Source organism: Tetrao urogallus, assembly GCF_951394365.1.
Source record: "Tetrao urogallus genome assembly, chromosome: 6".
NCBI classification, from domain to species: Eukaryota; Metazoa; Chordata; class Aves; order Galliformes; family Phasianidae; genus Tetrao; species Tetrao urogallus.
The window spans coordinates 29419260-29434990 of NC_136819.1; the positions used below are offsets into that span (position 1 = coordinate 29419260).

At 36.8% G+C, this 15731-nt stretch overlaps 1 protein-coding gene across 8 annotated transcripts in view; it reads right to left on the reverse strand.

Moving 5' to 3' along the window:
• Positions 1-15731, reverse strand: part of GPHN (gephyrin) — a gene marked incomplete at both ends in the record, with an annotated part of 263234 nt that overhangs the window by 175833 nt on the left and 71670 nt on the right. For all 8 annotated transcript variants that reach the window (XM_079537527.1, XM_079537524.1, XM_079537525.1 and 5 more), the window contains one exon: positions 7535-7613. In XM_079537527.1, coding sequence (XP_079393653.1) covers positions 7535-7613 — 79 coding nt within the window. The remainder of the gene's footprint in view (positions 1-7534; positions 7614-15731) is intronic.

Genomic DNA, 15731 nt, shown 5'->3' on the forward strand with positions numbered 1-15731 from the left:
AAAAGCAAAAGGCTTTAAATAGAATTATCAAGACGTAAAGGAAGCATTTGATGTTTGTAGTATCACTGTGGTTCTTTGACATAACTGTCTGCAGCATATGAGTTGAAGTAGTTTTTGAATCCTTGATGTGTTTGTTTGAACTTCTAGGCTGTCATCATAGAATTGAATCATAGAACAGGCTGGCTTGAAAAGAGCCACCATCCATAGGGAATATACTTTGTGTCCTGGTCACTCCTCTGTGTTGTTTATATGTTAGCACAGATAAGGAGAAAAAGCATAAGTGAAAGTTCCACAATAAAATTCAAGTTATAGTAAACAAAAGTGAGAAAAGAATACAAACAATAGCACAAAGATTATTGTGGAATAAATATACTTCTTCCTTCTTAAATCACCATCTGCACAGATTTCTGTTGTACAGTCTTAAAACAATTTTAAAGGGTCTGTCTGAATAAATGATGTTAGGACACTTCTTTCTAATTAAGAAAGTAATCTATAATTTAATACTTCAAATAGTATTGGACCAGGGCTGCCTCAGAAGTAATGCCTCCTGTTTTATGATGTTGACCCACATCAGAGGTGGATGTCAGTGGTATGGCAGCAGAGGCTGAACCTTCCTACAAATATTCCATTACATGTTGTTGCCGCATGACAAATGGCAGCAGAGGGGCAGCCTGACAAAATGGTATTTGACATGGAAGTGTGTATGGAGCAAAGGTGTGGCACTGAATTTCTCCATGCAGAAAAAAATGGCACCTATTGATAGTCATGGACACTTGCTGAATGTTTATGAAGACCAGCTGATGTGAGCAGAGTGAGGCAGATAGTGGTGTGTTTCAGCAGCAGCAACAGTGACGGTTTGGTGCAAATTCTGTATGAGCATGGCATGCCAGCTCTTTTTCATCACTGGCAAAAAATGCACAGCTAATGGGATGACTATACTGAATAAGTGTTTCGAAGCTGAGAATTTGCTCTATCAAACAGTGTTATTGTGTTCTTTGTATCAGTTGTAGTTTCCATGGAAATAAATAGGAAGCATTACTTTTGGAGCAACCTACGTATAAAAACAAAAACATCTCCAAGCAGCAAATTTTGTATCTCAATGACAGAGTCATTCCTAAGATTTGCAGCTAAGACTTCCTTTACATCTGAAACCTGGAGTTCTATTACAGCCTACGAGAAAGAGCTTATTCGTTTCCCCTGCTAACTTAATCTATATGCAAATACGTACACAAATTCAATAGAAGCCTTGTCTAATTAAGCACTCCCTTCAAGTATTTATAGCTTTGACAAAATGTATCCTGTTCTACGAAAAGACTCATGTCCAGGGAGAAAAAGCATTTCAGAAGAGCATTTAGTCATTTTCAGTAGTGAGACTAAAGGAGAAAAGATTTCTCCTGTATAATAAATTATTACAACTCCTGTGCTGAGAGTGCCTCTGTTACTGGGAGTTCCAAATTTAACTTCAGCCATGTCGGGGAAGCCTGCTCTGCCCTCAAGGGCAATTTGTCATTGAGTCCATGCAAAAATGTTCTAAGTTCACATGTGCTCCATTTCTTATGAAATGATTATGTCTGCAATAAGAATATAACTGCCACACCAGCCCTGTCTAAAAGCCCACACAACTCAATACACTGTTTCAGGAATTGAGAAACAAATGCTTAGGGAATAACCATAATAGCACCAAGTATTACTTGTCCTCTAGTGCATGCTTCTTGCCTCTTGCTGCCTTCGTTTCCAGAGCTTTGCTGAGCTAGAAGCTGCATGCATGTGATTAATAGCGTAGGTACAACAATCTCATCCAATTTTTTTTTTAATTAAAAAAAAAAAAAAAATCATTTATACTTCAGGTTTCCACATGTTACATGAGTTATGAAATATTCAGTTCAGCTAAACCTGAGTATGTACTTTTATTTTTCAAAATCTACTGTCTCAATTTTTTTCTGTCACAACTTCTGAACTCTGAAACATGGTAAATAATTCTCTTTTTTTTAAGAATCTTTTTATCTTTACACTATTCATCCTGTATACCTCCACCACAATTTGTTTCTTAGCTAAGAAGTCCACTAAAGTTACATAACCACTGCCGATCTGTTTGTTCCAATAAACAACATTCATCCATTTAAAACTTAGTTTCAGAACAAATGAGCAGAAGGAAACAGCCCCTCACACAGAAGACTACAGATCCCACGAGCACAGAATTTCCTGAACACATCTGGAGAATGGCCCTATGCTAGCCGGCCTCAAGCAGCAGCCATCTTGTGCATCAGCGGGCATCAAGGCTAACCACCCATACCTCAGCTTCCACAGCAGCTTCCTTGTTTCCTTGGTTGGCTCAGAAGTCCCTCAAGTTACAGGCCACCTCACAGCACTGCTGCAGCAAAAGAAAGGAAACTCCTTTGCAAAATTTGGAAGCCATATTTTGAGAGAAGACAAAATTGGTTCTGAATAAATCTACTATTTGTAGGTAAAGTTAACACAGATCTTTGCAGAGGTTAAAGGCAACTCTTTTGGGGCACAGTATAAAAAATAATTAGTTGAAAATTATTAAATGGTTTAAAAAAATGGGTACTTCTATAACATTCTGCTTTGCTAAAGACTGCTGTAAAGGTTTTGCTTAAGATGGATGAGGATGGTGCTATAGGTTTATGACTCTTTAAGCCAAAAGAGACATAGAAAAATGCACACAATAATAGCAGTTTTTGCTACAATCTGCCAATGGGCCTTGTACGTTGAGAAAATTATTTTCTTGAAACGTAATAGAGAAGATCAGAGAAAGGGATTTCTCTCAGATAATCAGTATGCCTAAACAGCAAGCCCCTTTAAAAGGTTTGTAGGAAAGAGGGGGACAGGGACTTGTTCAAAAAATTGTAGGTAAATATCATCAACAACTGTTAGCTTCCTTCAAGTGAAGATTGATATGGTTAGATTCTACATTTGCAGACTTAAAATTTTATTCACCAAGTCTTCAATCCTACAGAAGAGCTTGTGCCTTTCATTAGATAAATAATCAGCATTCTTCAAGAACTACCTCATCATCTTCAGAGGACTGTCAGTCATTAAAATTATGAAACAACTTCTAAAAGTCTCTTAGCTAGTTTCCAAAAGTAGTATCTATCTTCTCCTTATATGAAATACAACAAGGCAGTGATAAAGATGACTTTTGTCATGACTTCTAGATTCTACTGATAGAAAGTGGGATTCAATGGTCAAACAGGAGTATCTACCACAGACCTGATAAACTCCTATATTATTGATGTTTTGACTGTTTAATTGCATGGAGAGTAAAAAATTTCTTCTCATGGCTTTTATGAAGCAAGCTTTTTTTTTTTTCTTTTTTTTTTTTTTAATAAGTTTCTGCATAGGTATTAAAACATCTTCACAGTTCTCCTGGCAGAAATTAGCTATTCTTTCTGTTTTCTTTCTGTTTTGATTTATACAGTATTTCTTTTTCATTAACATCAGCTAATAAGAAGGAGATATGAAACATGGCTAAGATACGAAGACATTTTGCTAAAAAAGACGGAAGCTACTTAGGGCCTCTTAGATCTTCTTCAGCACAAAGAAGCTCTTAAGATGTTTCCAAACAAATGGGTATCAGTGAATATGTGCAGCTGCAGTTAGTGATTTTCACAGAGTTTAAAAGCATCCTCCTTTCTGTATAAACATTTATTTTATAAACTATATGTCTATATGTAGGCTAGAGCTCAAAGGAACATCTTATAAAGTGACAGAAGAGCTACAACTTGGGAACATCTACACCAAGATTTTCTGCTTGAATTAGGTGGATGTATGTACTCTACTGACCTGATGGAGTTCACGCTTCAGAGGTGTATCTGAAGTAAAGTTACCTAAAGTAGCTTACAATTAAAAGAAATTTAGAATTAATTTAGAACGCCACACTGAATGATCTACTGTATTGAGGAGCGAAAGGAAGAGGGCAACTTTCTTCTGCTCCCAAGTGAGGAATGAAATCAACTGCTCAACATCCTGTCTGTACTTGAACACCAACTTCTGTCTTGCTACAGTGCCTCAAAGATCTTCCCACAGAAACATGACTTTGCTAGCATTTTAGGCTGTTCAACTGCATTTTACTTCAGCTGAATGTAATTTGAAGAACATCTGCACCATCAACAACCAGACTGCCTGGTCGTTTGTAGCTCTGCTGTTTAGAACCATTTATGCAAAGACACCTATAGTCTTTCAATGTAGATCAAGCTCGCCTGTGGAATGCAAAATTCTAAATATCTTTTGTGGTTATTTGACTGGTAGGTAGGCCTGGAGTGTCTGTGTCATCTAAACCAAATCATATTCTTGAATATTATTACCTACAATAAGTTGCCTAAAAGCAATCGTAATAATTTCTACTGCTTTCTGGTCATACTAACTGTGCTGATGCCAAACTGCACGAAAGCATGCTTTCTTTTTTCCTAGAAGAAAGGAAAAAAATGCATATCTATAGGATCATATATATGCAGACTGCAACCTGCATAGCCCTTCATGACATTCTCAGAAATAGATCATACTGACACTTAGAATTTTTTCCAACTATTGAAACAATTTAATCTGCTACAAAGTGAACTAATTCCTTCTCATCAACCAAAAAGAAAAGGCGCTAGTATTATTTATATACTGTAGGCAATTCATACTTCCTCTTTTTCACTGCTTTACTCTAAACTAAATTGCACAACATATTGCACTTAATCTTCTCCTCTTGCCCTTCTCTTACATACCTCTGTATCTTTCTCGAAGGTTAGTTTCCAAAACCGGACATTGTACACAGTATGAACATCAGCTTATGCACTGAAATCTCTAATCAGCTTTCTAGTTGAACTTCCAATTGATGTTTTAATGAAATTCAACTTTTCTGTAATTAACTACAAAATGCGATTGAGATGTACAATGCTGAATGCTTCCTTCTCCCACAGTGACTCAGTAAACTCCACATTTTATGTTTATTTGATAAACTTATTTCTCAAGCAGTATTTCTGTTTATTTTCATTGACAGAGTAGGATACATACAAATGGAAAGAAATGCTCAATGTCCTCGCTTGTGAAGCGAAGTATTACCGATGATGAGAGAACTGAATGCAGATGAAGCTTACAAAGTCCATACAGCTCGAGCTGATACCTCAACTGGGAAAAAAAAAAAAAAAACTAACAACAAAAGCCCTAAACTTATCCTGATAGTTAAGACACTAGATAAAATTCAGATATTAATCCCAAAACCCCACAATGCTATCAGTGCAGAGTCTCATTTCAGTGTAAAGCCACACTTTCAGCCCTGCAGAAAAATCATCCATTTGATAGCTTTCTGCAATAACACAAGAGTCATTCTGTCTGTGATGGAGCTAGAAGTGACAAACAACAAGGAAGATGCCAATACAGTCCAGAACACAGTCAAACAGCTAACTCTCACAAGAAATGGACACCATTCAAAATGCATTTTACATGATGTATTAAGCCACCCTAATAAAAAAACAAACTTTTTTTGCTATACTATGCTCTGTGAATGTATTATACTATATTTCTACCTCAAATGCTTGCCTGCTATTAATGTGATTTCCTGTTAAAAGTATACACTAATTATGTTTTTGCATGCTAATGAGCCCCAAACCTTTTGCACTCTTTGTTAGCCTACTTTATTAATGTCATACATTAGAAATGCAATGCAAACCTTTAGAGTGACAGACTCACTCACAGAGAGAGCACCAGAATTTCTTTATGAAAACCTGATTACAAAGAAAAGAGACAGTTGATCTACAAAGTGAACAAACACCAAAGAAATGCTAAACTGTAGAAATTAAACCATCACGAGAAAGAACATTATTATTTATTTACCTTTGAAGATTCATTCATGCAATTACACATTTTGCAAGATCTCTTATCAAATACTCAGCAGTAAACTGTAAGAGTGTCCACTTCGAAAGACAAAAACAAGTATATATACTTCTAATGAGGGTTGGCCAAAGAAGCCATGGATACCCCATCCTTGGTGATGTTCAAGGCCCTCTTGGATGGGGCCTCAGGCCGCTTGATATACTGGGTGGCAACCCAGTTCACGGCAGGGGATTAGAACTGGATGTGCTTTAAGATCCCTTCTAATCTAAGCCATTCTATGACTGCAATTCCAGAAAGAAGCATTTATTGCATTAACAGTCCTTGAGAACTAGCAGATGCTTTCTGACTTTGTTCCATCTTTCAAAGTGACTGATAAAAAGGGCATTTTGCAGTCACTTAAGCTTCTATGGTACACGCAACAGAAATACACTGAATTTATTTTGTATATTACAATAATCTATTAAAACATTCTTCTTGTATGTTATGGTCAGGGAAGAAAGCTCAAAGATTTTCATCATTTTTGTAAATGGCAAGGAAGGAAAATCATCATTCAACACAAAACACAATCCATCCTTTCTGAAGGGTGCACAGGTGCAAAGCCAAAACAGAGTAGCATAGAAGCCCGCACGTGATGCAAAACAACATGTATAATTATCAAAGGGAAAATAAAACACCTCAAAGACAAAATTTGGTTGAAAATGAGGTCTTTTGAATTAGTCTTGATTTTGACACTTAGATAGTAATTACTAAAAAATGTACTTATTGCTTTCAGTCAATCTCAAGCAACATTTAATTCTATTTTTCCACTGTACTTCCATTAATAATCAAAAATTAAATGCATAAAAAGTATGTAGAAATTTTCCAAGAATGCATGTACGTACGCATATATGTCATTTATCAAGATGGCAAAACAAATTCTGCATCTACCTTAATTACTAAAAATCCCCTGTGACTGAAACAAAAATGTGTGCTGCTAGCATAAATGCCCATCATGTTAGGACCAACTGTAGAGTGTGCTATCACTCATGTTAAAGAGATGTAAATTTTTCCACTTCTTCCCTTTCTTCCACAGCAGTTAGTATACTCGTGCACATTAGCAATCAAATTTTCAGCCAGTACTAAAGTTAACTGTAGGAAAAAAAAAAAAAAAGTTCGACAAAATGTCAAGTCTTGCTCAGAGCTCATGAGATTTAGGTTTATTTTAGAGGAAGATATCATACTAGGATGATGACCGCTACTCTTCCAGTCTTACATGAGGAAAAAAAAGATCATATGCTTATGTACTCAAAATAAGTAGCGGAAAAATAAATAAATATCAGCTGTACGTAAATATAAGTGGCAATAATATAATTACTTAGTAATCTACTAATTTATGTGGTTCAGTCTTCAAAAAAGATGAATGACCTTGTATATACTCTTTCTCCACAGAAATACCAGCATGCACTATCTCTTTCCTCTGATGAATGCTCTTTGTGCCCTTTACTGTAAATACTCGCTTGATGTTAGTCTATGATCAGGAGAAGGTAGAAAACATGGTTTTAATAATATGTGCCTGTATTGAACTCTAACAACTTGGCAAGCATATTATCATTTAAGCAGTAAGTGAACTTCATCATAATACTACTGATATAATTACAAAACTACTCACAATAACATGAAGTTTTTCTTTGCTTAGCAATAAGAGCCAGATACTCACAAAGAAGGGTCCTGGACCAGATCTTTAAGGTTTATCCCACTACGATCCTCGGCAAGGTTCCTGAAGCAACTGTCACTCACTAAAAAAAATAGAAATAAAATTAAAACAAAACAAAACAAAACAGAGAAACAAAAGAGGTGGAAATTCAAAAATGAAATATGGCTGTATTGATTAGTTAACAAAGTTTTTTGGTGTTAAGTGTAATTTGACATTCATATATAAGGTCTGATTTTCAGTGACGTATCAACAAATTTTAAGGTAAATCATCTCAAGGGAAAGTGATAAACAATCTATCACAATATATAAAGAAATAAATGGTTACAAGCTGGTGCCCTTAACACTTCTACATCGCTGGGTAAAGTATAACTCAAAAATGATACTGTATGTGCAGATATTGATAGAGAATCCTTAATCATGCACAGCTCTGTATTATTAGGCTAATCAGGAGTGAGTTGCTATGTTTTTAATCAACATATAAAGTTCAGTAGCTATATTTACTGGAAAAAAAATTAAATTGCAAAAAAATTAAAAGTTATTAATGTATTTTGGTTTTCTTCACTACATTAATGTGGTGATTACGCTCTGAAACTCCTTTATGTTTGCTGATTATCTCAGCACAGGTATTCTTTTCAAACATGTACCCACTTCTTTCAATAGGACAGTCAAATCTGTGAGGTAGAAATAAAGTTGTAGCACAAGCGCTGTAATAAATCAGCATCAGTTCAAAGAAATTATACATTTTTATGACTAAACCAAGACTTTCTGAAAAACAGAGGTTGGGATGACACAAAAATCAATGTAAAGAACAGTTTCCCCTAGTTATCAAGATAACCTGCCAGACTGAGTAAGGCTCATAAGAAATGCAATACTGCTCACTTTCTGATTTAGAACACAGCCTCGCTTATAGTTGATGAAAGGGAATGCATTTAAAACCATCTGCAAAAGCATGTGTTCCTACTGCTCTCTAAATGCGAGAGACTCTCTCTCTGATTTACATCTATAAGTATTCATGTGCACCATCAACACTGTAAAAAATGCACATCGTTCCTAAAATATGTTCTTTATTTGCAGAGTAAAATACACACTGTGATAGCCCTACCCCCACTGCCTACACACCTCAGCAGCCCACAGTCTGTCAGGATGATGGTAAAGACAGAAGCTGGAGAAAAAGCCTCCAGAAGGGGCTGGGGTATCTGGGAGCAAGTGCCAACCACAACTCTCTCCCAGCTAACAGTATATGGCAGTAACTTCAAGGTTTACCCTCTCCGCACTTCAACACTGTAACAACCTGTGGTTCCAGATAGCCCCTCAGGACACTCCATACCAAAGCCACCAAGAGGCTCTTGTCTTTGAGGCAGCTGCCACACATCTTCGGTCAAACAGTAGCTGCTGATCCAGCAGCACGTCCGGGACCCCTGGCTCATTCCTCAGAGGCAATCTCTACACTAAAATGAAATTTAACTGCAGTGAGCCAGCAAGAGTGACGTAGGGGAATGAAGCTTCCCTTGAACACCTTGGGCCTTCAGAAACCTTTAATTTCCTCGTCCACTACTGTATTAAAAAAAAATCTCAAACTGCTGAGTTAAAGGAGGAAGTCAGAGATCAGCAGAATCCCAAACAGCCTATACTGTAAATTTTACGTGACAAAAACAGTCCTATAAGCTAAGAAGTCTAGCTTGTATTTGTCTCTTGTCAAGTTCAGCAATGAAAGGAAGCACAATATTCTGACTACTGGTTAAATCCTACATGACTGATGTACTGATGTGTATTTATACAGCACAATTAACAATGGTGGTCAATAATGTTTTTTTCACTACTGACAATTCAAGCATTTCTAAAGCATTAAAGATTTTATCTAAATGTGATGCCTTTTTTCCTACTGTTTCCTCCATATCCCCTCATTGAAAAAAATCAATTGAAGACACATGACAATTGATCTAAAAGTTTCCTTAAAAGTGAAAAAAGCAAAAACAAAATTATTTCATCAGTAAAAGTACCCGTTGTTATATAATTCAAGCACTTCATAAAAAAAGATGTGTTTGAAATAAACATTTAAAATGAAAGTCTTGACTTGACAATGGCTGTCCTTTTCTTACTGATCTATGCTTAATTATTGTATTACATATAATACCATTTTTATGAATGAAGATGAAAACCTTTAAACTTCCCTTCTGTTGGCAAAGTTAGTTGAAAAGACTAACTCAACATGAATCAAGTATATGCACACTTCATATACAGGTCTCAACTGCATCTCCTCTTTTTCTTTTTTTGTTGTAGTAGAGTCAGAACACCAAGAAGCTGCTAATTTGCAAGCAAGCTCTTTCTCAGCCTACCAGGCAGAACCAAAAAACATTGATGCCTCAGCTAGTTTCAGAGGTATCAAACCCACTTCCAAGAATCAAGAAGTTTGGGCATTTTGGTTAACGTTCACCAAAATAAAATTTCTGAAAAACAACATTTGGCTATAATCTCTAGTTAAATCTCTGGCACTGACAGCAACAGGAAAGTTTGCCGTGCATGAAATAACTCAGCAGAACGGTGCTGGACTCACAGCTCTCACAGGAATTCTTTCGAGCACTTCACCAATCTGCATACAAGCACAGTCACACACTCTTGCAAGCTCTAGCACGGAGGTAATCACAAGTATTCACAGTAAACATGGGATTGAAACAATCAACCAAAATGGTTAATGCTTTTCTCAGTGCTTAGGAAACTATAACACTACGCCTGTTTTTAAAATGCTATACTCTGATGGAAATGCAAGCTTAAAGAAGACAGCAGGCAAAACTGTGTTTGATGGTATAGCACAAAGGTCAGAATGATCAGATATGATCAAGAGTGCTTAAAGGTCCGAGGGGAAAAAAAAAGGCAGGAGGAAGCCACATCACTGCTACAAATTGTACCATACACAGAGGGCACATCTAGTTCCTTGTGTTTAAAGAGCAATCGGAGAGAATTTGAATGCAACTTTTGAATGAACATACAGCCCAAGATTTTATTGCCTTGTTTCAAAATTTAAATTTTTACTTTTTAAGTGCCCAAAGTTTACAAAAGTGATTATTTTTTGCAGTTTTCATTTCTGATTTAAGTGGTTCTGTCCAAACTTTTTTTTTTTGTATGAACAAGATTTAAATTTGCCTTTATAAGCACCATTTGAAGAAATCACTTTTCACTATTAAAGTTGTACATATGGTTGACTTCAAAACAAAACGAAAGACTGTTTCTTTTGTTTTGGTTTTAGAATGTGAAAAGGCAACTGTTTTTTTTCCTCAGATGTCAAGATATCTTTCCTTAAAATCCTATTCCCCTGCAAATACAGAATTCCTGCCCTATTGGCATAACTTACGAACGTAAAGATGGACGATCCTACCATTAAAATACATTTAAGGCATCTCAACTGCCCAATGAACAGTTCACCAGAGATGAATATCCTGCCTGAACCATTTTTTCCCTGCTACTGTCATTTTTTTCAAGTGACTGCATGTCAAACTGAAAACATACATAAAAACAAATGGCGTATTAGAGAAATTTTGTAGCACCTTCACCAGATCTATTGCAGAAGATAGAAAATTAATTATAAGAGCATACTACTTGCAACTCTGCACACAAATCTTTGTGACATTTTTATAGAATGAAAGAAACCGCTTTCTGCCTGCAGATTGCAAATGCTTGTAACTGCTACAAAAATATGTTGTTTGGGAGTGGCAAAAAATAACGCACACTGGTTTCCTGAGAACTCACTATCGGCTAGTGGGAACCCTTATTATAAGAAACAACATGAATTATAGAATCATTTGAGTTGGAAGAGACCCTTGAAGATCAGCTAGCCCAACTCCCATGCAATAAACAGAGACACCTACAACTAGATCAGGGTGCTCAGAGCCTGTTTCAGCCAGACCCTGAGTGTCTCTAAGAATGGAACATCCACCACCTCTCTGGGAAACCTACGCCACTGCCTTACCATCCTTTACTGCATCATAGAATGGTTTAGATTGGAAGGGACCTTTAACATGATCTAGTTTCAACCCCCCTGCTATAGGCAGGGGTATCACCCATTAGACCAGGTTGCTCAAAGCCCCATCCAGCCTGGCTTTGAACGCCTCCAGAGCAGAAGGCATCCACAATCTCTCTAGACAACCTGTTCCAGTGTCTCAGCACCCTCACAGTGAAGAATTTCTTCCTATTATCTAGTCTAAATATACCTTCTTCCATTTTAAACCCTTGTCCTGTCACTACATGCTGTTATAGAAAGTCCCTCCCCAGCTTTCCTACAGGCTCCCTTCAGGTACTGCAAGGCCACTATGAAGTCCCCCCACAACTTCTCTAGGCTGAAGTTCTTCTTGGCCCACTGCTTAAGTCTGTCTAGGTCTCTATGGACAGCATTCTTTTCTCAGGCATGTTGACTACACCACACAGTTTGGTGTCATCCACAAAATTGCTAAGGGTGCACTCAATCCCACTGCTGACGTCATAAATGACTCTCATCACTGATCTCCACTCAGACATTAAACCACCACCACTCCCTGGGTACAACCAATTTCTAGCATGTGATAGGAAAACAAAGGAAGATAAATGCCACTTTCACAAGCCATGAGATGAACTTTGCAAATGAAAGATATTACACTGCTGAAATTAGCCTGTTTGAAATACAAAAGCCCCAGCTTAGTGATGTTAATTTTCCCTGGGCATTCAGAACTAGTTGTATTATTAAGATTAGATACAATTTCAACTCATATATTATAATTCACTCCCAAATATAAATTCTCAGTCGACAAGAGCAAGAATAAAGTCATTTTAGCTTGCCTAATTGAATTCACCAAAATCTACTCAATGCAAATGTTCTCTGCCACATCAGCAAACACCACTACAAGATATTTATTCATATCCTCTGACCAGATAGAGGTTGGCAGAGCAGATCAACTATCAGCTATCTGTCATTTCACAGATTTTAAACACCAAAGTACTGTAATGATCAGTTGGACTCCCTGCACACATCTGGCATTCACAACTGATAAATGTTCCTGGCACGTGTTTTTCACAGTTATTGTCATACACTGACATACATAAAACATTTCGCATAATTATGTTTAGCAAAAATATTTTTTCAAGAAGGCACCCTTAAGGACATCCCATAGCAGGCTTTTCAAGCTACATATTACTGGATTGCAGAGCAGAATCCCTTCAGATGAAATACTATAAAGTGCCAAAGACTGACAAGATTGACAAAGTACTACCGCTATATTAAAAAAAAAAAAAAAAAAAAAAAAAGCTCATCTTCTGGAAGAACAGCAGATGAGAAATGTTCAGGTGACCTAGTAAAAAATGGGGCGATAACAAACTGGAAATAATTTGAAACATTAAAAAAAAATGCCATTTTTGTTTTTTTTTTTTTTCCAGAAAACACAAGGAAGAAACATCACCTGTAAGCCAAATGCAAAGAACGGCTACTAAAATGATGAAGACATCTTAAAGAAGATGAAAAAAGCCTTCTTGATTAGTTTAGCAAAATGAACACTTCATATGGTTGTAGTTGAGGCATTCATATAAATACATCAGCAAAATAAAAATGAGAAGGGATAAAGGATGGTGTTGTACAGGAAAAAAAAAAGGAAGGCTGAAAGTTCATGAATTAATTTTTCTGTGCAGCAAAGAAGTTGCTCAAACTGGCAATAACAGATTCAATAACAGAAAAATTAAATAGCAAAGGAATTCTTGAACACAGGAGACCAGCTACGCCACAGTTGCTAATGCAGTAAAATTTATGTTAGAGTTTCTCTGAAGGCTATAAACGTCTAAATCCCCTCCCTCCCCACCAAGGTTTCTCACATTTTCTAGCTGCAATTAAATAAGCTATTTTTCCATTAATCTAATGGATTATGTCTCTTTCAAACCTTTTACTGCTTACATTTCACAATATTTGTGTGGCCTTAAGACTTTCAATTCTGTATTGGGTTTTAATCTAATGTTCATTTCATGTCTAATAAGCCCGAACTTAAACATACTCTTTCATAAAATGAAGAGGTGAATTTCAGAAGGAAAGCCTGCAGCCATTAGGGACATTCAAATCTTTGGAGATGTCACATTATCAATACATGTGTAATTGTTCGCACTCAATAAAAAATTAAATTCCTTGAAACGATGAATATCGAATTCTTGATGGAATACTTCTTTTTGGACCCATTACTTTTCAATGGAAATAAGCTGTTCTCAACAAGCGCTTCCAATAGGAAGACTTTGTTGCCCTTTGGCCGTAAACTGAAAAAAAAAAAAAAAAAAAAAAAAAAAAAATCTAAGGGGAGGAAAAAGATTGAAGGTCAGTAAGAAAGGGCAAAGGAGGATTTAGAAACACACTGAGGACCCCTCCTTCCCCCCCCAAGCACAGACCTGAAAGCAGCAATACCATACCAGGGCCAACCAGGACGTAGCAGGACGAGCATAGAAGCACATCCTCAGCAGCCCTCACTCAGTATTCTCAAATGCCACCATCTAAGCCTAGATCATGAAATACCAGTCAGATAAATACACCTCAACTAACTTTATGCATTTTAATACAATGCTTTTAAGAGACAAATCGTGCACTGCACTAAAAATAATGTATTACTTTAAAATTTCTTTCCTTAATTGCAGGCCTTCAGGGTGTTTTTTTTTTGTGAAACAACAAATGGGAATGCCCTCCTGCTCTGTACAGATCTCACCCCAGAGGGCTGGAGCCCAAGAGCACTACGTCCAAGTTCCTTTGTGTGAACATTCTTCCATGTTTTCAAACTTAGCTATTTGTTCTGTATTCCGAGCTATTGGATATTAGTCATGCTCAAAATTGCATTCCTTATTAATTACAATGAAATTAGAATCACTAAAGCAGCAAGCAGCTAAGATTATTCCTCCCATTTATTTTAGCTACCTAAACATGATTTTTTGTCATAACCATGCTGCTCATTTACCTTAGTCTCCTTACAGTGACTCACAGCCTTTTTCTATTCCCAACTGCATGCTTGCAATGTACAAATGTTGCCTTCTTACTGCTGTCCCACTATATATATATTTTTTTTTTATTATTTATTTTTTTATTTTTTTAACCCTTCAACAGAAAATACTTTTCTCTGGAGATAATCTTGCCTGATATTTGACTGCTTACACTTAGCTTTTTAGTTTCCTCTCCTAGATGATTCCAAATCTATAACAATATGTCACTCCCAGCCTGCAGCAAGCAACAAAATGGAGAAGTCTTTAAAACCTATACAGCCTGTCAGCTCTAATATGCTGGCTTATACTGGCAATCAAGTCAACTTGCTGTCATGTCTGCAGCACATTTCGGCATCTGTAGGAAAATAACACCCCTTGTAAACACTTGCTCCTCTAACCTCTGTTTCAATTTCCAGTAGTTCAAAAGTAACCCAGCAGTCTCCATATTTGTAGCAAGGAGCAATCAGAAGCAGCCCTGCAAACCTACATGAGGCAACAGCTCCAAAAAGCAGACAGAGCAGCGCAGGTTTGCGGAGGCGCTCATCATCTAAGCCCACAAAGACGGCATTCCCTGCAAATGCAGGCCCCTGATCCACCAGGTGGCTTGGTGCTCTTGCCTGCTGGCGTGATGCTGTACTTGGGACTGCAGACTCTGACATGCTCACAGGCAGTGTACGTGCAGCTCTTCCATCATGAAGACTGCGCAGTTTGTCTTCTGGGCTTACGTGATAGACTTACAGCAGTGGCAAGTAGAGTAATATGCTTTTGTGACCCTCCAGAAATTCATTAAAAAAAAAAAAAAAAAAAAAAAGGCAGTCTTATAACTTACAGATACACATGAAAAGCATGTTTGGGATGCAGTTTTCATGAATTCCCATTTTTCACTACTCACTTGTGTGTATCTGCAGAAGTAAATTGCAAAATCGTAGCAGATATTGTAAATCAACTGTGCTAAATTCTTGCTAATTACTCTCCTTGGAGAAAACCACTCATATAAAACCTTAAGCAGGAGGACGTGAGCAAGAATGAGAAATAGAACAGATTTTATCTCAGAAAAAAAATGGCATTTAGTGTTTCAGAAAGTATTAATAAAAAAAAAAAATAATAATTCTCATCACTGGGGAAAAGAGATTTTTTTTTGTACTGCTTACTGCAGAAATGATAAAACAAGGATTACACCTCCGATTTAGAAACAAATCCTAATTTAAGCTTTCCAACAAAATACCTTTTCCAA